We start from the raw sequence: 21,282 nt of genomic DNA, 5'->3' as shown, positions 1-21,282 counted from the left end.
CTGGGTTTGGTGCAGCAGATCCACAGAAGCCTAGACACGAGCTTCTCTTACCTGCTGGGGTGGGAGGTCTGTTCCAGTGGGTTTGAAGGATCCCTCTGCCAGCAGCTCAGCTCTCCTGCAGGTGAGAAGGGGAAGATGCTTTGTCAGTGTTACATGCCTAGAAGATCTTGAGGGCTCTGCTCTACTTCTGTCATGTCTCTTCAGTCCCTTGTGTCCCTTTCCCTCGTCTGCCCAGCCTTGTTCTCCCTCTCTGTGCCCACCACACTGGGATCCTGGAGCTGCACTTCGTGTGCTTGGTTTTATGAGCCTCTCCCATCCCCGCTGTGCTTGAAGCCACTTTTCTGCCACCGTCCTGAGGAAATTGGATGGCTCTTGTCCCGTTGGGGCAGCAGGTGCCTGTGCTCAGCAGCTGGAGCTGCAGGGCACATTGGAGCAGGCAAAGGGGCAGCTGGCAAGTTCAGAGCCAGAGGAGCCTCAGGATGAGAAACTCCTCTCCTCGTCCTCTTGCTGTAGCACCAGTCCTTCCTTGGACTGGCTGTAGTGGTGAAGATGTGGCCACTCTCTCTGCCCTGACCTGCTTACCTACCTGGTGGTGCTTCTTCAGTCCAGAAAAGCCCCACTCAGAGGGTGATCCCCACAACGGGTCCCAAACCCATTCTTTGTCCCACTGTCCTTCCCAGCTCACCGCCTCCAACCACGTCAGCAACTTCACAGTCAACTACAACGTGACGGTGGAGATGATGAACAGGATGAAGAACCTGAGCGTGGTGGGCATCCTGCCAGTGCTGCCCCAGAACAGCAGCGTGGAGCTCAGCGCCAGGGTTCACGTGGACTCGGCTGTGGAGGCTCTGTTCCTGTGAGTCCTTTGCTGCTTGCCCAAACTTAAGATCTTTCTGTGCACATCTTACCTTTCCTGCACTGTTTCTCTTCCCAGGGCCAGCTGATCCATCTCAGCTGCTCTTTAGTTAGTGTGAAATCCCTGTGAGTGGGGGCTAGTCACATATCTGTCATTCAGGCTGAAATCCTTTTCTTTTAAAGTGTTACAACACTGCTTTAATTTGGGTTCTTCCTCTTCTTCCCAGTGCTGTGCTCCTCTCAGCACAGCTACTGCTTTGATACTTCACATTCTGCTTCCTATGTTTTTTTTTGAAAACCCAGCCCTGACCTGAAAGGGTTCCTCTGGGATTTCCATGATTCTCCTGTTGTGCAGTGTAACATGGTTTGCCTGTTTCTCCAGGTGGGATTTTGGAGATGGTGTCCAGGAGACATATCTGTTCAAACCTCCCTACAACAAGTCTTTCCTTGTTCCTGATCCCAATGTCCATGAGGTTGTCATTGAGCACAACGTTTCACACATCTACCAAGACCCAGGTATGCTCAACAAAGTTCTTTGGGGAAGAAGGGGCTCAGGCATTTTTGGTGTGAGGGGTGTACGAGGCACCTTCCAATAAAACCAGAGCTTGGAAGTCATTGCCTCGTTCCTGAGCAAACAGCAGTTGCCATCCTCTATAACTCCATTTCCCGGGGAAGTTTGGCCACTCTGTAAGAAGCAGGTCCACCACACACAGCCCCTTTTTGGGCAGTCTCAGCAGAAGGATGAGGGAGGGGCAGGCAAGCACCGGGCCGGTGGGAGGGGTGGGCAGCAGGGAGGGTCTGTTCTGTGGGTGAGCAGAAAGAAAATCTTTTCTCTCTGCCTGTTGGACTGGCTCCTTTCTTGGTGTTTGATCCCCACACACATGACCTGCTGTAATTCCTGCTGGTCCTGGGCTAGAGCAGGGCAGCCCAGGGTGTGCACAGCACAGGAGCAGAGTGTCCCCTGCAGCCCTGTCACACCCTCCACAGCACTGAGAAGCTGTTGACAGGCATGTCCTCACACTGCCCTTGTTCTGCTCTCTCCCAATGCAGGAGAATATGCCCTGATGGTTGTTGTGTCCAACCAGTACGAGAACCTCACCCACCTGAGCCCAGTTCACGTCCACAGTTACCTGATCGATGTGAAGGTGGAGGCAGAGGAGGATGTTTTGGTTGTGGGCCGGCTGGTCACCTTCCGAGCCACTCCTCTGCCGTCCCCGTATGGCGTCGTGTACACGTGGGACTTCGGGGACGGGTCCTCCCTGCTCACGGAGATCCAGCCCACCGTGACCTACAGCTACCCCCGCAGAGGGGTGTACAACGTCACCGTGACAGCCAACAACACCGTGAGCAGCGTGGAGACCGTGGAGTGCTACCAGGTGTTTGAGGAGATAACGGGGCTCCGCGTTTCTGCGGACGAGGCCACAGAGCTGGGAGCAGCCGTCACCATTAACGCTTCTGTTCAGACTGGGGACAGCATCACCTGGACATTTGACATGGGGGACGGGACAGTGCTGAGGAGTCAGGTGCCAGTGGTGGAACACATGTACATAAAGGACATCAACTGCACCGTGAACGTGACAGCTGTGAATCCTGTGAACTCTGTCTCCCAGGTGGTTCCTGTCCGGATATTTGTCCTGGAAGTACTCAGAATAGAGCCCACTTCTTGCATCCTGGAGCACCCGGATGTGCAGCTCACTGCCTATGTGACAGGGAATCCTGAGGAGTACGTCTTTGACTGGACTTTTGGAGATGGCTCGTCCAATGTCACAGTCAGTGGGGACCCTGTGGTGATGCACAACTTCACCCGGAGCGGGACGTTCCCGCTGTCCCTGACCCTCTCCAGCAGCTTTAACAAGGCTCACTATTTCACCAGTGTCTGTGTGGAGCCGGAGATCCTCAATGTCACCCTCCTGCCTTCCAAGCACTTCGTGAGGCTTGGGGAAGAGACCACCTTCCAGGTCAGTGCCGTGCCTCCCTACCAGTACCGCTACCGCTGGAATTTCGGCAACAACGAATCCACCAGGTCAAGTGGGACTGAAGTGACCTACACCTACAAGAACACAGGGGTCTTCCTGGTCACGGTGACCGTCTCCAACAATGTCTCTTTCAACAATGACACGGCATTTGTGGAGGTCCAGGAGCCAGTTGGGGTTGCAAAGATTGAATATAACGGGACAGATGTTCTGGAGGTGAACCAGATCTACCTGTTCTCTGCCAGCATGAATGGAACCAAAGTGAGTTACTGCTGGGACTTTGGGGATGGCACTGTCCAGCCTGGGCAAGTGGCCACCCACTCCTACAACAGCACAGGCCACTACAGCGTTACAGTGATGGGGCAGAACGATGTGAGCTCCAACGAGACTGCCATCGACATCACCGTGAAACGGCGTCTCTTTGGCCTGACCGTCAATGCCAGCAGGACAGTGGTGCCATTGAATGGCTCCGTGAGCTTTGTAGCCACGCTGGTGGCTGGCACAGCCATCCGCTACTCGTGGATCCTCTGCGATCGCTGCACTCCTATCCAAGGCTCCTCCACCATTTCCTACACCTTCCGCTCCGTGGGCACATTCAACGTCATTGTGACGGCAGAGAACAAGATCAGCTCGCTGCAGGACAGCATCTACGTCTACGTCCTGGAGCAGATTGAGGGCCTGCAGGTGGCCAGCAGTGACCTGGTGGAGGACATGTATTTCCCAACTAACAAAACACTCCATTTGCAGGCCGTGGTGAGAGAGGGCACAAACATCTCCTACAGCTGGGTGGTCCAACGGGATGGCAATGCTGTGCAGACCTTCACTGGGAAAACCTTCCCCTTGAGCATCCTGGAAGCTGGGAACTACACTGTCTACCTGAAGGCCACCAACATGCTGGGCTGTGCCACTGCTAACAGGACACTGGAGTTCATTGAAAGCCTTGGTGTCCTAAAGCCCTTCGCCTTCCCCAACCCAGCTGCTATTAATGCCTCTGTGAACATAAGTACCACCATAACCAGTGGCACTGGCATCACGTACGTGTGGTACCTGGAGGACGGCTCCTCTCCTGTCACCTCTGAACCCTTTATTATACACTCCTTCCAAAGCCCTGGAATGATTGAGGTCATCGTTGGAGCAGAAAACAAGCTGAATTCAACCAATGGCACAGTTTCTGTCTGTGTGGAGGAGGTCATCGAGGGGCTGAGTATAGGGACAGCAGAGCTGGACTGTAGGTATGTCTCCTCAGGCTCCACAGTGGTCTTTGAGGGGGAGCTGCAGAGGGGGACTGAAGTGACGTGGCTGTGGGAGGTGCCAAATGGCACATTGAGTGGCCAGTCCGTGGCAGTCACATTCCCTACAGCAGGGTTGTACACGGTCCATCTGAACGCATCCAACGACATAAGCTGGGCTCTGGCCAGCAGGAACATCTCGGTGCTGGACAGGATTCAAGGTCTGGAAGTCGTCGCCAGCAAGAAGGTGTTGGAGCCAGGGGAACAGGTCACGTTTGAGATCAGGATGCTGTCAGGTACCTCTGTGAGTTACCTGGTGAGCATTAGTGGGGACTACTCCGTGGTGCTCAACAGCTCCAGGTACACCCATGAGTTCACCAAGAGCGGTGATTATCTGGTGACTGTGACTGTGCAGAACCAGATCAGCATTGCCCACGCCCAGGTGCTCATCTCTGTCCTGGAGCCCATCCAGGACATTAGGCTCCTGAACTGCTGCGAGGAGGGCATTCCCACGGGCACGGAGAAGAGCTTCAGTGCCCGCGTGGGGAGCGGCTCCCGCGTGTCCTTCTCCTGGCAGTTCTGCCTGTGGAAAGAACGAGGCCGGTCCGTGGTTGCTGCATCAGGAGAGAGCGTTTCCTACACTCCAGAAGCTGCAGGGCTGCTGGAGATCCACCTCATTGCCTTCAATGACTTGGGAAGGATCAACATCACCAGAACCATCCAGGTGCAAGACCCCATAGTCCAGGTGTCCCTCAGTGCCACCAATGCCTTTGTCAACAGGACGGCCCTGTTTGAAGCCACAGTGGTGCCCAGCAGCAGGAGCGTTGAGTTCTTGTGGAGCTTTGGGGATGGCTCTTCCACTCAAACCACCAGGGTTGCAGTGGCCAACTATTCTTACCTGAGCCCCGGGGATTACCTGGTGGAGGTGAATGCCACCAATCTCATCAGCTTCTTCATAGCCCAGCTCACGGTCACCGTCAAAGTCCTGGAGTGTGAGGAGCCTGAGGTGGAGTTGGCCCTGCCACCGCAGGTGGTTATGAAGAGATCCCAGAGGAACTATCTGGAGGCACAGATTGACCTCCGAGGGTGCATCAAGTACCAGACAGAGCACCTGTGGGAGATCTACCGAGCACCCAGCTGCATGAACTTGGATGACTCTAGCAGGATCCGGCTGCCGAATGTCGACGTGAACAGGCCCCAGCTGGTTATCCCGAAGCTTGGCCTGGAAGTTGGGAACTATTGCTTCATGTTTATTGTCTCCTTTGGAGACACCCCGCTGTCCAAAAGCATCTTTGCCAATGTGACTGTGATCCCGAGTAAGCTGGTCCCAATCATTGACGGGGGGTCATACCGTGTATGGTCCAACACTCAGGACTTAATCTTGGATGGGGAGAAATCCTATGACCCAAACTTGGATGACGGGGAGCAGACCCCGTTGTTATACGAGTGGTCCTGCACATCCTCCTCCAAGGTAAGAGCAGCGTTGCACAGCCAGAGTGACCATTTTGGAGCTCCAGCTCCACCACAAACCTGTCTGGGGTGAAGTGATGTCGAGAGAAGCTTTTGTGAGCATCTTTAACAGAGCTGCTCTAGAAGGAGGGTTGCAAAGGTTGAGTTCCCAGCTTGGGATGATGATACAGAAATTGGTGTGAGGAGTGGTGCAGTGCAGTGTCCCTGGGCAAGGCAGAAGGGCTGGCTCTGGAAGTGGAGGCATTGGCATTGCTGCTTCCCTGGCATTTGGCCTCTGGTTCCCAGTGTCAGTGCTGCTGTTTCCATGCGCTGAGGGAGTTAAGGAGCTGCTGATGCAGTCTGGGAGCTCAGGGCTCTGGTCCCTCTCCCATTAACAGTTAAATGTCTCTAATGCCATCATGGGACAAAGTTAGACTTCGGAGAGGTCAAGTGACCACAGCTTGTGGTCACAAGCAGGTCACTGTCCTCATGTGCTGACGTGGTCTGACCCTGCACTGATGGAAGAGCAAGGGAGAACTCCTGGCAAATCCTGATGGGATTTGATAGGACCATTTTTGATTGAATGAGGAACTCTTTTCTTTGTACAATGTCATGTTTTCTAGCTTTGTCTCAAAATAGCAAATGTGAAGTGTATGGGGATTGGACCTGTTGGTTTAACATGAGCTTTTTGTGTTGCTTGGCAATGTTTATAAGGTATTTAATGAAGAATTAATTGCTGTAAACTACAAATTTGAAACTCAGATGAAATATAGGAGTATTCCAGCTACTGTTTACTAACCTGAAGAGTAGGATAATGTGTGTCCACACATGCCCTGTTTTCCCCACCCCAGTGGTGGCACTGCACAGCAAGGTCTGTGGCAGTGACTCTGTGTGGACCTGAATGTTTTGGCTGTGGACTAACCCGATGTGCACCCGTACCAAGGAGGGTTTGAAAGTTCTTTTCTCCTTGCAAGCAGAGCTCGGCTGCAGGGTGCTCTCTGAATTTCAGTGCCAAGGAAGGAATTGTCACAATATCCAAAGCTCTATTAGAAGCAGATGTGGAGTACACGTTCGACCTCACCATCAGGAAGGAGGGGATGAGTCCCGAGGCCACCAACCAAACCGTGCGTACCACACACAGCTGTCACCTTCTCTCCTTGGCACAGCCACCTCTAAGGCACAGAGTCATGGGATGGTTGGGTTGGAAGGGACCTTAAAGATCATCCAGTTCCACCCATGCCTTGGGCAAGGACACCTTCCACTATCCCACGTTGCTCCAAGCCCTGTCCAGCCTGGCCTTGGACACTCCCAGGGATCCAGGGGCAGCCACAGCTTCTCTGGGCAGCCTGTGCCAGGGCCTCCCCACCATCACAGGGAAAAATTAGTCCCTTTTCCCAAGGAAGTTTCTATAGGAGAAAGGACACTTCCTTTCCCGCTCTTCTGCAGTCCCAGCTCTTCACGTGCCACAGGCTCTTCCCTCATTTTACCCAGAGAGCTTCCTAAGAGCCAGTGCTTAATGTTACTGTCAACAGTTCCTCTCTTCTCACCTTGGAAGGTTTTTTAAGGGAGGATTTTTTTAGTGCACGTTGTTTATGTCCCACGAATCCCCACGCTGAGCGCACCCGCACAGTTTATGTCAGGAACATCCATTGTGGTGCGCTTGGCAATTGGAGATGGACGCAGTGTGGAAGTGGAAACTCTTACAGCCTGGTTTTGAAACCAGAGCTGCAGGATGAAAAGAAAAAAAATGAAATTGATAGTCTTTCAAGGACATTCCGTAATATCTGGTTTCCATGCAGGAGCGCAAAACAATGCTTCCAGTGTCGCAGGAAATCTGCAAATACTGGCGGAATGAAGGGAGCTCCAGCGCACTCCGGCGCAGTGCTGGGGGATATTTGTCCCCTTTTAAGAGTCTGCCATGTTAAACAATGTCTTCATTACTGTCTTTGAATTCATAACACTCATTATGCCAAGGCAGAGGGCTCAGTCCAGTGCTGGACAAGCCCATTTCTTCAGGGATTAAAGGAATTTAGACAGAGCACAGGGGTCAGAGTTCAAGTGCTGTTGTGTCTGAGCCGCTGGTGCCTCTAGAGCTCTGCGAGTACTCTGCCAGGAAGGTGTGGTGGATGTCTGGAGATGTGCAGTTTGATTCCAGCTGAAAGCCTGGAACAATGTGCTGCTCCCTGGAAAAGGTGGTTCTTCCATCCCCATCTGGCAGCACAAGCAGGGTTTGCTGGGAATTCAGCACCAGGGACCAGAGGGACATTTCAGAAGTCATTTATGTTGTTAAAAAGTGTAAATAAATAAATCCAGAATGACCTAGGTCAGCCCGGTTTGGCGTTGGGTGGCTCTTGCAAACCAGTGACAGAACTGGGCAGTGTAAGAGCAGAGATGCAGCTTAAATCTGACCCAAAATCCATTGGGAATCCCTTCCTGCTGTTTCTTAGCACAGACTAGGCTGGTGCAGAGCAATTCCTCCTTGCAGCACCAGGTGCTGGGGTGTGTCCTTGGCTGTTGTCTGTGTTTTGGTGTCAGACCTTCTTGATGGAGCCTCTTGCCTTCCCAGGTATTCATCAAGAGGGGAGGAGTCCCTATCGTGTCCCTGGAGTGTGTTTCCTGCAAGGCTCAGTCTGTTTACGAGGTCAGCAAGAGCTCCTACGTGTACCTGGAGGGCACCTGCCAGAACTGTCACAACGACTCCAAGCTTGGGGTAAAGTCACAAGGCTTTGCTTCACCTTTGGTGGGCTCTGGGAGAAGGGGCAGGCAGAGGGGTCAGGGTGGAAAGGGAAAGAGAAATGAAGTCCTGGACATAAACTGCCGTAGAGACAAGGAGGGGAAGCAATTTCTGGCCACAAGCAGTGGCAGGTGGTTCTGGCTGAGTCCTTGTGGGGTCATTTCTAAGCCAGAGCCATGAGTAGCTAGCCCTTTCCACACAAAAGCCACTTTTTTTTCCCTATAAGAGATCTGTAAAGTGAAGTGGTTTTTCTCCCTGCTGGTTGGCATTTTGCCCATTATTCTGGCAGCTCAAGCAGAGGTGGTTCAGTCTCTCCTCTTGTGCCCTCCTCTAATTCCAGCTTCCATTGCAGCCTGTGGAGTGAAGCAGGTCTCAGAACTGGAAGTCCTGTTGCTCCCAGCAAGCCCAGCATGTCCTTGCCTGGCATTTTCTTCCTGGTTATCTCACTGTTTCTCCTGTTATCACAGTCGTAGGTTTGTGCTATTAACGGTAACCACCCAGGCCACGTTCAGCTTGAAGCATATAAAACACAGTATCCCATGGAGACTCCACCAGTGCTTCATTTATTTCCTGTGTTTTGTACTCTGTATTATGAAATATTCTGTCGGAGGGTGATGTAATCCCAGAAACTAAAGTAGATCTCACAGTGGAAATATTCCCACCAGACATTTTGGAAAGGTTCCAGTTCTTGTTGCTGTAGCACACAAGACTAAAGCTGAATTATCAACTGCAAATTTGGCAGACGCTCCCACTAGAAATCTGTTACTTTTTATAAAAGACTCAATCTGAAAACATTTTAAGGACATAACTTCAGCTTCAAACCAAACCTCTCCTGTCTTTCCCCTGTCCATCCCTGCAGAGGTGGGCAGCTCACAGCTTTAAGAACAAGTCCCTCATCCTGGACAAAACAACCACGTCCACTGGCGACACGGGGATGAACCTGGTCCTGAGGCAAGGAGCCCTGAGAGATGGCGAGGGATACACCTTCACTCTGCACATCACAGACCTCACCACGGGGGAGGAAGGCTTCGCCTCCATCGACCTGCTGCCCAACCAACCCCCTGTGGGGGGGTCCTGCCGCCTGTCCCCCAAGGGACCCCTCAGGGCGCTGGTGACAAAGGTGCACTTTGAGTGTGCAGGTGAGAGCACCTGCCAGCCCCTCCTGCTCCTCATGACCAGCTGCTCTTCCCACAGATGTTCCCTCCACCCCAAACTCCTACCCCAGGGCAATGTTGGTCAGGGCTGGGCTCAGCAGTGGTTTGGACCATGAGCAGCTTTGTGGGCCCAAATTGTGGAGCTCTCAAACTCACTGTGGCAGGCAGGCAGTTTAAAAATTCCTAACTCATGTAGGTGAATGGTGATATCCAGGCCAGACCAGTTCTTGTGGAAGGGACTGGTATTTCAGTGCAGGAAAAAGAAGATGGTGCCCAAAACTGAGTCACAGTATGTGGAAAGAATCAAAAGATGAAGCAGTGGGGCTGTCTCTGCCGTGTGGGCTGGATGTTCCCACCACCGTCACCTTCCCAACCAGCTGCAGAGACAGCAACAGTGAGCCCAGCTTTGGAAAAGTGGCCTGGCTGATGTCCCGTAGCCTTGGGCCAAGGACTAAGTGCCTCTGGAAACCAGATTTCCCCAAATGATCAGGGTTAGAGATTAGAGCTCTTTGTGCACAGTGCCGGGAAGCCACGCTGGGAGGAGATGAATCTTGCTGCTTCCAGGGGGCTGGGCACCAAACTGGGGGAGCAGCAGAAATGTGTTTAGGGTGATGTGGTTGTAACTTCGGTATGTTTTGAGCTATCCAGAATAATGCTGGAATCAATTCTTCTTTGGAATGGTGGGAATTTCAGCTCTTAGTGATTGTTTTTAAGCTGAAGTGACAGAGGCAGGACACAGTGGCAGTGCCAGCACCTTCACTGGGGCTCACTGGCGAACACAATGAATTTCCCAACTGCCCAGCTCCCATGAAAGTCACCATAATTCCTGGGAGCTTCAAGGAAACCTTTGTGCAGATTTTGTCCTGGGCTCAGTTGTTCCTGAGAGGCTGAACTGCCGGAGAGCTGAGCCTCTGTCTAATGTCAGGACTTGTACAGATGCTGTGGCCTTTGTCAGTGCTGTTCCCAGCCTCAGCAGTTATTCCCCCTTGTTATTTTGATCATGAATTTTTCATAATCCCTTTAAATGTTACAGAACCCAAACACCCAGGGAGAAACTCCTAAACATCACAAAAATTCAGAGAGAATGAAGACACCCCTCCAGCCTGGTGGAGTCCTTGTGCTGTCCTCATTGTGGGGACAGTCTGCCAGAGCAGGGGACCCCTGCTGGGACAGCAGCAAGGGCAGGTCCATAGAACCATCAGAGAATCCTGGAATGGTTTGCGTTGGAAGGGTCTTTAAAGACCATCTTGTCCCTTGTCAGTCTTCAGCTCCAAACTCCATCCATGCTGAAGGGCTGAGCGGGATGGGACACCCCAGGGGTGGGAGGGGGCAGTGCCAGCTCCTTTGGGGTGGTGTCTGCAGCTCCCCATGCCCCTGTCAGAGCCCTGTGGGGTTTCCTTGCAGGCTGGCGGGACACAGAGGACGCCGAGGGGCCGCTGGTGTACATCCTGCTGGCCTCGCGCCACCGCCCCGGCCACTTCCACGAGTTCTGCGTGTACAAGGGCAGCCGGGCCGAGCACGGTGCCTTCCTGCCCCCCGGCTTCCACGAGAGCGGCTTCCAGGTGTCCGTGGCCGTGCTGGTGCAGGACCAGCTGGGAGCCACCGTGGTGGCTGTGAACCGGTAAGATGCTGCTGGCAGGCTGGGCTTTCCCTCGGCACCGTGTCCAGCCTCAGCTCCCAAATCCCAGGCTCATGGCTTGGCCAGCGGGTCCCTGTCCTGATCCTGGGTGAAGGGTTTGCCTCCTGCAAGAGGCTGTTGGCAGGAAGGGGAGGGGAGGCTCAGCAGAAGTGCAGACAGAATTCCAGGCTTTGTGGGTCATTGCTGGAGGGGGAGGTTTTCCCAGGAGTTACTGCTGCCACAGAGTCGTGGAACTGCTAAGTGGGAAAAGACTCCTGGGATCATGGAGTCCCAGGGCTGGGCCAGTGAGGAGTCAGGCTGCAGGTCCTTGGTGTTTCTCATGCAAATGGGGCACCATGGCAGCAGCAGTGGTGCTTTTGTGGGTCACCCACCTGCCTCCCCTCCTCTCCCTCCCAGCCCAGTCTGCACTTCACCCAAATCCCTCTTTCCTTGCAGCTCCATTGAAATTGGCCTCCCCGAGGGGTTCCCCAGCCTCTCCCACTGGCTCTACAATCAGACTGACAGCGTGCTCCAGGGATTGGTGAAACAAGGGGACCCTCAGCAGGTCATTGAGTACTCTCTGGCCCTCATCACCATCTTGAATGAGGTAACGAAGCTTGTTCTGCCCAAGAGGGGCCTCCAGAAGTCCTTGCAATCGCCAGTAGAATTTTTGGGCCAGATTTTGTACAACAATCTCTATAGGCAGGGCAGGAATTTGGGGCTATATTCCTGTTTCCCTGCCCAGGAAGAGGTTGCTGCATACCTGGAAGCCAGGCAGGGATGAGCTTCCCCCTGGGCACAGGCACCCTGCTGAGCTGGATAAGGACTGCACTCCAGGTACTAGACGGCTGCTGAGTGCCAGGCTGTTAAGATAATTGCTTGGAGAACAGAAGTGAAATTGAGGAAGTTCTGCTGGAAAACCAGCTCATTAGATCCCTCTGGGGAGAAGCAGAGGCAGGAGATGTGGAGTGCAGGGAACAGGTGACTCCAGCTCAGCTCAGCAGCCTCTGAAACTGCTCTTCACTCTGTTTTTTTCACTCTACCTTCCTCACTCTTCCTGCTTTTTCTTCCACCCCCCAGTATGAGCGATCCATGCTGCTGGAACCTGAGGCTGGGCATGAATTTGAGCTCCGGACCTGGACTCGCAACAACATCACAGAGACCCTGAACTCCCTGAAGGTGAACACGGTGGATGACATCCAGCAGATCTCGGCCGCCCTGGCGCAGTGCACGGTACGTCCCCTGCCACCACCTCTGAGCCTCCAGCTGCAGCTCCTCAGTCCTTGCTGTGCTTGCCTGGCTCTCTCCACACACAGCAGGGACAGGTGTCACTTGCTGGCATCGTCAGGGTTTCTGTGGTGAGGTCCTGGGTGCTGCCAGCTCTGCCCCTGGGAGCTCTGTGCTGCTCCTCTGGTACCTGTCCTGGTTGGCAGCTGCAGGTGGAGGCTGCAGGAGAGGCCTTCACAGGCTGGAGAATTGGAGAATCATGGAATGGTTTGGGTTGGAAGGGATCTTAAAGCTCACCCAGTGCCACCCCCTGCCATGGGCAGGGACACCTTCCACTATCCCAGGGTGCTCCAAGTCCTGTCCAACCTGGCCTTGGGCACTTCCAAGGGATGGGGTAGCCACAGCTTCTCTGGGCACCCTGTGCCAGGGCCTCCCCACCCTCAAAGGGAACAATTTCTTCCCAATATCCAATCTAATCTACCCTCTTTCAGCTTAAAGCCATTCCCCATTGTCCTGGCACTCCAGGCCCTTGTCCAAAGCCCCTCTCCAGCTCTTCTGGAGCCCCTTTAGGCACTGGAAGAGGGTCTAAGGTCTCCTCAGAGCCTTCTCTTCTCCAGGCTGGACACGCCCAGCTCTCCCAGCCTGGCTCCAGAGCAGAGGGGCTCCAGAAGCATTGGAATAAATCACTGGGGGAGTCACAGAATCCGTGAGCACAGACTGGGCTCCCATCAGGAGTAACACAAGTAGAGCTGCCTTGGGCCAGGGGCCAGTGCCCAGGTCTGATGCTCCTCCCAGCCCTGTTTCTGCCCTACAAGATGAGAAACCCCTCTCTGCTTTGCTCTGCTGCTCACTGGAATCACCGTGCTCCTGGCAGTTTGCAGCCCCCATTCCCGGTGCTGGGGCTGCTGCCTGGTGGATTTAGAAGGGAAGAGAGCCCGGTTACATAATGCACATGGGGTTTGGTGCTCAGCCAGGCTGCTCTGGCTCCTCCTCCCACCCTCCCCAAATCTTTGCTTTGCGGACTGGTTGGGTACCTTGGCCCTGGCTGTGTTTCCCCTGCAGGCAGGTCAGTGGTGGACAGGCACTGCATCTCACCCACAGAATCCTGATCTGCTCCCTTCCCTGCTTTTGAGCCTGCAAACCTCAAAAATCCCTTCTTTCTGTTCCCCTTTGTCCAGGGTTTGGGGTTCAGCACATCCCATTACATGCTGGACTGGTTTGTTTCTGTCTCTCCCACCTCCTCCTGCCTCGTGACTTGATCTTGCTGTGGAAGCTTAGATCTAGAAATAGAATTTTTATTCCATGGGAAAAGCTGACATTCCAGGATTACTTTGTGCTCTGGGTTGGAATGAAAATCTTAGGAAAATAGTACTCCAGAATTTCCCAAGTGGCTGAGACAAGTGGAGTTCACACATTCCTTTCCTGCACAAGTGGCCATCAGGGCTGATACATTTTTGATTTTACCTAAAAGGGAGAGGAAAAATCAGAATTAGTTTCTCCTGGAGGGATAAAAAAAGAATCTCAGATTTCTTGGTCAGTTCTCCTTCGTAAGTAGGAGCTGCCCTTGGGTGGTTCCTCCCCAGAACCTGATTCCTGACTCCGATTCACACAGTCTGTCCTGGCTTCTCAGAGCTTACAAATAAAGCAGAAAAGGGGGAATTCAAGACCTGCAGATGCTGTTTTGATTCTTCACCAAAACATATGGTGAATCACGGCTGAATCCTATGATGATTAAAAGAAAAAAGATGAATAAGAGCTAGGAACGGGGTTGTAACAGCTTCCATGTGTTGCCTCAGTCCCTCCCATCCAGCCCTCGAGAGCGCAGGAAGCTCCAGGCCATGGCTGGAACATTCTGTTTCTTGGACACATCTGGGAGCAGAGGGAGGGACATCCATCATGCCTGAGTGGCAGGATTCCTCCCACAGCCTTCAGGAGTGTTTAGACACTGAAATGAATTCAATTGGGGCTAAATCCTGCTTCCACTGGAGGTCGTGGAGTGGATGGAGGAATCCTATCCAGCTCTTCCTGGTTGGTTTCTGTGTGTGGCCCCAGAGGGGAGATGTGCCTGGTCCTTACGAGTGAACACCAGGGAAATCAATTTAGAATCAGAATCCTGGAATGGCTTGGGTTGGAAGGATCAGGTTGCTCCAAGCCCTGTCCAACCTGGCCTTGAGCAATTCCAGGGATGGAGCAGCCACAGCTTTTCTGGGCAACAATTTTCTCCCTTCATTCCTTTTTCCAACCCAAAAGCGTCCTCTGCCAGGCATCCTCTGCCTGCCTGTACATTGGCACCTTGGAATGTCCTGGGAGGGAGGTGGAAGAGTCTTGGACTCTTGGGACGTGCTGAACCCCAACAACTTGCTGGCCACTCTCAGTATGAGCAGGGCAGCCTCTGCTGTCCCCTCCCCAGGGCTGGACAGGGCATGGGGCACTTCCAGAGTGAAAAGGTCTCCTCAGGACTGAGCCAGCTGGGCTTTCCCTGGAGTGTTCCTGCTCTGTCAGACACTGGTCCCTTTGCAGGTGGTGAGCAAGGAGCTGGTGTGCAAATCATGCCTGACAAGGACCCTGAACAAGCTGGAGACCATGATGACCATTCTGCAAGGGGAGACCACCCAGGGCACGGTGACACCAACTGGCATTGCCGACAACATCCTCAACATCACAGGTGAGCTTTGTCCTCTAGGTGGGGGACAGGGGACTGGCTCAGGGGAAGAGGACACCGAGGGGGGCTTTCAGGCTCCCTCCTCTGCCATTTGAGCTTCGGCCCAAATTTTTAGGAAATTGCATCTGCCATTTGGAGTGTGGCATCCCAGCCCTCTCTTCTCCCTGCGCTTTTCCCAGGGTTGTCCTGGCTTTGGCAGCTGCCTCTGTGGACGCTTAAATCTGACAGTTGTTAATGTAACTCACTATTACTCCTAATAAGCTCACTAAGTCTCCAGGGGTTCTCTTTTTAGTAAACAATGAGTAACAGCTATGGCTTCCAGATGCTTGTCTTCCTGGTTGGAGTCCAAGGAGGCTGTCAAACCTCACTGGGGCATCTGGGAACACTGCATGGAAATTGCCACCTGGGTGACCTGGGGGGAAGCAGAGACTCCTTCTCTGCACACCTTGTTACCTCTGCACTCCTTTCTGAGTGTTGTGCACTTTATAGTGCAAAAGCATAGGAACATACATTTGTTTTATCCATTCCTTGCCTGCTTCCTGAGCGGTGGTTCTCTTCACTACACAGGAGGGAAATCAAGCATGTTGTGATTAAGTATTCCTCACCAAACCTGGTAGATTAGAGAGGCTGCAGGAACTGCTGACAGCTTTGCTTTTAGCTCTGGGCTATGAACACTCCAGTGGGGAAGGTCATGTGCAGAGGAACAGTGAGAAGACAGCAAGGAAAGCCTTGTCTGATTGCTTTGGGAAGGTGTCAGGTGTTCTCCTGACTGTAGCAGTTATCCAGGCTATTTACCACTTCCTTTTCATTTCTCTCCTGGCAGGTGACCTAATCCACCTTGTCAATACAATTTCACAAGAATCCAAGCCCCAGGAGCTGCTTGCTGATTCCCACAATTTGCTGCTGGCTCCCAAAGCCTACAACCTGTCTTCCAGCCTGATGCGAATCCTCATGAAATCTCGGGTGCTGAACGAAGAGCCCCTTGAGCTGGTGGGAGGAGAAATTAAGGCCACAGGCAAGAGGTCTGACCCCTTTAACTTGCTTTGCTACGAAAACACACCAAACTGCCAGTTCTCCATCCCCCAGGCCTTCAACTCCACTCTCTCCAACCTGACGGATGTCATCCAAGTCATGTTCCAAGTGGACTCCAATCCCTTCCCTTTTGGGTACATCAGCAACTACACCGTGTCCACCAAGGTCGCCTCCATGGAGTTCCAGACACACAACGGGGTGCAGATCCCCATCGGGAGCCTGGACTCTGAAAAAGCCATCACTGTGATGGTCTCAAACAACACAGACCCCAAAAATCTCGTGGCTGGTACGAAAGTCATCGAGGCAAGAACGTCCGTGAACCTGATTGTGATCATGGAGAGCAACAACAGGGAAGCAGGACTGCACTTCCAGCTCACCTACAGAGTCCTCAATGGTAGTTCAGACAAATCCATCTCTTTGTTAATTCTTCCTGTGAGAGAGGAGAGCTGGGTGTGAGGGATAACTGGTGGGGGAAGGGATGCCAGGTGTTGGCAGCAGGTTCCACACTGTGTGGTCGAGGTTCTGGCTATCCTGGACAATCTCCAGTGCCCAGTGTCATCCTTGCTTGTGGATTCTGGCCCTGAGAAGCCTTTTGCTTTTCCCAGCCCTTCTGTTGAGCCACGTTAGCCCTGGAGGGCATTGTCCAGTCCCTGTCCCGGGCAGGTCCAATGGTATTCAGTGCCTGGGGATCCTCTGAGGTGCACACTGAGAGAGCGCAGTCTGGAGAAGCATCTCTCACAACTTTCTGCATTCCTTATACTCTTCCTTGAGCCCCAGTGCTGGCAGCAGACCTGTAGTTGAGTCTCCCAGGGGTTTTTAATGCCACTTCTGTTCCTTCCCCTCCCCACAGAGCATTACCTGGCCAGTGAGCCCGAGCCCTTCATCATGGCCTATCTCCATCACGAGCCCCAGCCCAATGAGCACAACTGCTCTGCCTCCAAGAGAATCAGCCTGGATGCCCTGGCTGGAAGTGACCACAAGCTCTACACCTTCTTCACCTCACCCAGGTAAGAGAAGCCTCCCTGGTAATTCCTGTCAGCCACAGGCTGTGCTGTGGATGCATGTGATGGCTGCTCAGGTGGTCTGTGGAACCCCTGAGTATCTGCACTGCCAAAGGGTGTAAATTACACCATGTTCACTGGGCTTTTCCTCCTTTGTGAGTGCATCCCTGCCCCTGCAGCTGGATGCTTACCCTGGACACACCTGCACCAGAATGTGGGGGAATCATCTCCTTGCTCTTTCCCTTCTCCAGAACGGACGATCCTAACCAGAAGTACTACCTGAACATCACCAACCACTTCAGCTGGTCGCCAGTGGAGGTGACCCTGGGGCTGTACACATCCCTGTGCCAGTACTTCAGCGAGCAGGAGAAGCGCTGGAAGACGGAGGGAATTGTCCCCCTGGAGGAGACCAGGCCAGACCAGGCTGTGTGCTTGACCCAGCACCTCACAGCCTTTGGGGCCAGCCTCTTTGTGCCCCCAAACTCTGTCCAGTTCATCTTTCCTGTGAGTACAGCAAAGCAGAGGCTGTGCAGTGTTGTCAAACATGGAACAGGTTGTCGTCACCTGGAGCAAAGCCTGAGGCTCCTGTTGGCTTCATGTCTAAGCTGGCACCAGCACAGGCATCTGGGAGCCTTTGGGAGGTGCAGATGGGCACAGCTCAGGGGAAGCTGTGTCCCCTGCTTGGGAATCCTGGCTGGAAACAGACCTTTGCAGATGGCTTTATTCCCTGGCCTGGACACCTCGCACTGTGTCTCCCTCTTAGGGAGATGCCAAAACTTTCCTCCCAGCTGTCACCCAGCACTGTTTGATCCCAGAGAGTCGCACCTGCCAGCTGCTCCCTGCATCCCAGGGGCATCCAGGCTCTTCCTCGCTCTGTCCCTGTGACGTGAGTGGGAGCAGGGAGCTCCTGGCAGCTGCTGCTGCCGGCTGTGCGGGGCCACGTCTGTGAGCGGGGTGATGGCCAGGAAGGAGGCAGGGAATGGGAGCTGGATCCTCCTGGGCTTGCCTTTCAACACTTCTCTTTTCTCCAGGCTCCAGGCCCAGGGCTGAACTACATCGTGCTGCTGACATGTGCCATGTGCTTTGTCACCTACTCGGTGGCTGCGCTGATCGTGCACAAGCTGGACATGATCGACATGAACCGCGTGGGGGTGATTCCCTTCTGCGGGAAGAACGGGATGTACAAATACGAGATCCTGGTGAAAACGGGCTGGGGCAGAGGGTCAGGTGAGCCCACAGCTTGCTCCCATGCCTGGTTCCCAGGGGAACACCTGTAGTTCACCTGAGGTCCCACCTCAGCATGTCACGCTCTGAACGCTCCTCACGGAGCCCAGAGCTGAGCTGCAGCTTCAGTCCAGGGCTTCCCACAGCATCCCAGTTTTTATTGTGTGGTGATGGGGCAGGTCAAGAGAATGGTTTGGGTTGGAAGGTTCCTCAAAAACCTTCTGGTTCCAACTTCCTGACATGGGCAGGGACACCTTCCACTAGGCGATGCTCTCCCACCACTGGCTGTTGTGGTGGGACAACCAATTGCTGCTGGAAGGAACCACTCAGGAGAGAAATTCCTTCATCCTGCCTTCCTTGACTGGGCTGTGGTTGCAGAGGCAGAGATTGTTCCTCACTTCTGACCCTCTCCTGCCTTGTAGGCCCTTTGGATGGATCCTTTTGCTGTCTTCCAGGATCCATTACTTTGTTTGGAATCTTTCCCAGCAGCAGGCAGGCACAAAGTTTGGCTTGTGTTTGGGGGCTGGGTTTGTGATAGAGCTGTCACAGGCAGTGCTGGGGTCCAGCTGCACCTCGGGTGGGCTTCCCTGAGAGAGCCCCTTCCTTCCCTGCAGGTACCACGGCCCACGTGGGCATCGCCCTGTATGGGGTGGACAATAAAAGTGGCCACAGACACCTGGATGGGGACAACGCCTTCCACCGCAACAGCCTGGACGTGTTCCAGATCGCCACGGAGCGGAGCCTGGGCAGCATCTGGCGCATCCGCATCTGGCACGACAACAAAGGTGGGACATGGAGGGGCCACGTCCTGGGCCTGGACAGGGGGACCTGGCCTGTGGTGACCTGCTGGACTGGGGGGTATTGCTGGGGGACATGGAGTCTCCCTCACAGACTGGCCAGGTGCCACCCCAGACACAGACAGTGCAATGTCCTGTGTGCTGTGACCATAAATGTCACCTCAGGGTGACCTGGCTGTGCCATGCTTCCCTCGTGGGTACTGTGCAGTGCCCATCGATGACAATCACGTCGCACAGAAATGCTGCTGTCCCACTGACAGTGCTCCTGTGGCCCCCTCAGCTTCACAGGCTCACACAGGGAATGTGTGCCGTGAAATATTCCCTCGTCTCTCCCCGTTCAGGACTGAGCCCCTCGTGGTACCTGCAGCACGTCATCGTGCGGGACCTGCAGAGCAGCAAGAGCTATTTCTTCCTGGTGAATGACTGGCTGTCAGTGGAGAGTGAGGACAACGATGGCCTGGTGGAGAGGGAGGTGTTTGCTGCCAGTGAGTGCTCCACCTCCCCTGGGTCCTTCTCACCCCTGGCACCTGGGCCCCTCCTTTTCTCCAGGCTGAGCTCCCCCAGCCTCTCATGGTGCTGCAGACTCTTCCCCAGCTCTGTTCCCTTCTTTGGACACACTCCAGCCCCTCCATGTATTTCTTCTTGTGAGGTTCCCAGAACTGACCCCAGGATTGGAGGTACCTCAGCAGTGCCCTGCATAAGGGACAGGGCCAGTGGCCACACTGTCTTTGGTACAAGCCAGGTGCTATTGGCCTCTTGCGCACCTGGACAGAGCTGGGCTCATGTTCAGCCACTGTCACCCCCAGATCCTTTTCTGCTGGGCAGCTTTTCCAGCCACTCATCCCCAATGAGCACTGCATGCGGAGGGACACTGTGGATGCAGTGTGGATACCTCTGGAGTACCAGTCTGTTGGGAGGGACGTGGCCAGCCCAGCCAGGTCCCCTCAGTGGTGCAGCCACCCTGAGTCTGTCACTTTGTCCCCAGGTGAGAGTGAGCTGAGGAGCTTCTGGCGGATCTTCGTGGCGGAGCTGCAGCGCGGGTTCTTCGAGAAGCACGTGTGGCTGTCCCTGTGGGACCGCCCACCCCGCTCCCGCTTCACCCGCGTCCAGAGGGCCACCTGCTGCTGCCTCCTCATCTTCCTCTTCCTCTGCGCCAACGCCGTGTGGTACGGCGTGGTGAGCAACGTCCACCTCAGGTGTGTGCATGGTGTGGTGGGCAGTGTCCACCTCAGGTGTGTGCATGGTGTGGTGAGCAACATCCACCTCAGGTGTGTGCACGGTGTGGTGGGCAGTGTCCACCTCAGGTGTGTGCATGGTGTGGTGAGCAACATCCACCTCAGGTGTGTGCACGGTGTGGTGGGCAGTGTCCACCTCAGGTGTGTGCATGGTGTGGTGAGCAGTGTCCACCTCAGGTGTGTAAAGGGTATGGTGGGCAATGTCCACCTCAGGTGTGTCCCCACCCAGTCCCAACCTGCTCAGGGCCCCCCTGCCTGTCCCATTGGGGCAGGACACATCTTCCATCCACTGGGAAGAGCTTCCTTGCTTATGCCTTGAGTCTGCCCTCCCCATTCTAAGGACTCTGGGACCAGGCCATGGATGATGGATGACCAAAGACAGTCTGATTTTGGTTTTCAGGCCCATTTTCTTCTCTGCACATCTGGAATTCCTGTTTGTGCACTTCAGTCTCCTGTCTGCTTACCTGACAACCCCAAATGCTTCTGCTGACATCTGTCTCTGATCCCTCTCAATTCCTTGCAGCAATGTGGCTGTTTCCAGCCTGATCCCTGTCAGCGTGGACACGGTGGCTGTTGGCCTGGTGTCCAGCGTGGTGGTTTACCCTCTCTACCTGGTCATTTTATTTCTCTTCCGGATGGCTCGTGGCAAGGTAAGGAGCGGGGTTGGTTGCAGGTTGCTCAGATGGGTGGGAGGCCACCAGGTTTGCTTTTGGGAGGCTGAATTCTGCCTTTCCTGGGACCTCACTCCTCCAGCCTGGCTCTGCACTTGCCTGGTTGTGCTGCACCAGGGCCAGACCCTTCCCTGGTCTCTGCCTCCCTCCCTGAGCTCAGATCACTGCTGGACTCTGGCAGTGCCCAGGCACCAAAAGGGCAGATTTTAGAAGCTATTCAGGCACTTCTTCCCTCAGGATTTCAGTGTGTGACAGGCACCCAAATGCCAAAGGCAGAGCCTGGGAGCTGCTCAGTGGAGCCTCTCTGATGTCTGCCCTGGGTCTAAGCTCAGCTGGCTGAGCAGAGCTGTGGTGAGGCAGCTGGGAAGGGATTAGCTGGAGATTTAACGACTAGTTAAGCACAATTAGCAGCCCCATTAAG

The 21,282-nt window shown here is 54.2% G+C and overlaps 1 protein-coding gene across 2 annotated transcripts in view; it reads left to right on the top strand.

Moving 5' to 3' along the window:
* The window catches only part of PKD1 (polycystin 1, transient receptor potential channel interacting), a 79,763-nt gene that overhangs the window by 45,799 nt on the left and 12,682 nt on the right, over positions 1 to 21,282 (top strand). For both annotated transcript variants that reach the window (XM_039559992.1, XM_039559991.1), the window contains exons 13-30: positions 681 to 856; positions 1,238 to 1,371; positions 1,906 to 5,528; positions 6,484 to 6,630; positions 8,073 to 8,216; positions 9,100 to 9,379; positions 10,799 to 11,015; positions 11,469 to 11,619; positions 12,093 to 12,245; positions 14,760 to 14,904; positions 15,725 to 16,327; positions 16,784 to 16,940; positions 17,186 to 17,438; positions 17,966 to 18,161; positions 18,773 to 18,943; positions 19,297 to 19,440; positions 19,941 to 20,151; positions 20,714 to 20,840. In XM_039559992.1, coding sequence (XP_039415926.1) covers positions 681 to 856; positions 1,238 to 1,371; positions 1,906 to 5,528; positions 6,484 to 6,630; positions 8,073 to 8,216; positions 9,100 to 9,379; positions 10,799 to 11,015; positions 11,469 to 11,619; positions 12,093 to 12,245; positions 14,760 to 14,904; positions 15,725 to 16,327; positions 16,784 to 16,940; positions 17,186 to 17,438; positions 17,966 to 18,161; positions 18,773 to 18,943; positions 19,297 to 19,440; positions 19,941 to 20,151; positions 20,714 to 20,840 — 7,032 coding nt within the window. The remainder of the gene's footprint in view (positions 1 to 680; positions 857 to 1,237; positions 1,372 to 1,905; positions 5,529 to 6,483; positions 6,631 to 8,072; positions 8,217 to 9,099; positions 9,380 to 10,798; positions 11,016 to 11,468; positions 11,620 to 12,092; positions 12,246 to 14,759; positions 14,905 to 15,724; positions 16,328 to 16,783; positions 16,941 to 17,185; positions 17,439 to 17,965; positions 18,162 to 18,772; positions 18,944 to 19,296; positions 19,441 to 19,940; positions 20,152 to 20,713; positions 20,841 to 21,282) is intronic.

This window comes from Corvus cornix, chromosome 14 (genome assembly GCF_000738735.6).
Source record: "Corvus cornix cornix isolate S_Up_H32 chromosome 14, ASM73873v5, whole genome shotgun sequence".
Classification (NCBI taxonomy): domain Eukaryota; kingdom Metazoa; phylum Chordata; class Aves; order Passeriformes; family Corvidae; genus Corvus; species Corvus cornix.
The sequence above is the reverse complement of the archived record's forward strand: the minus strand, read 5'-3'. Positions and strand labels throughout refer to the sequence as shown.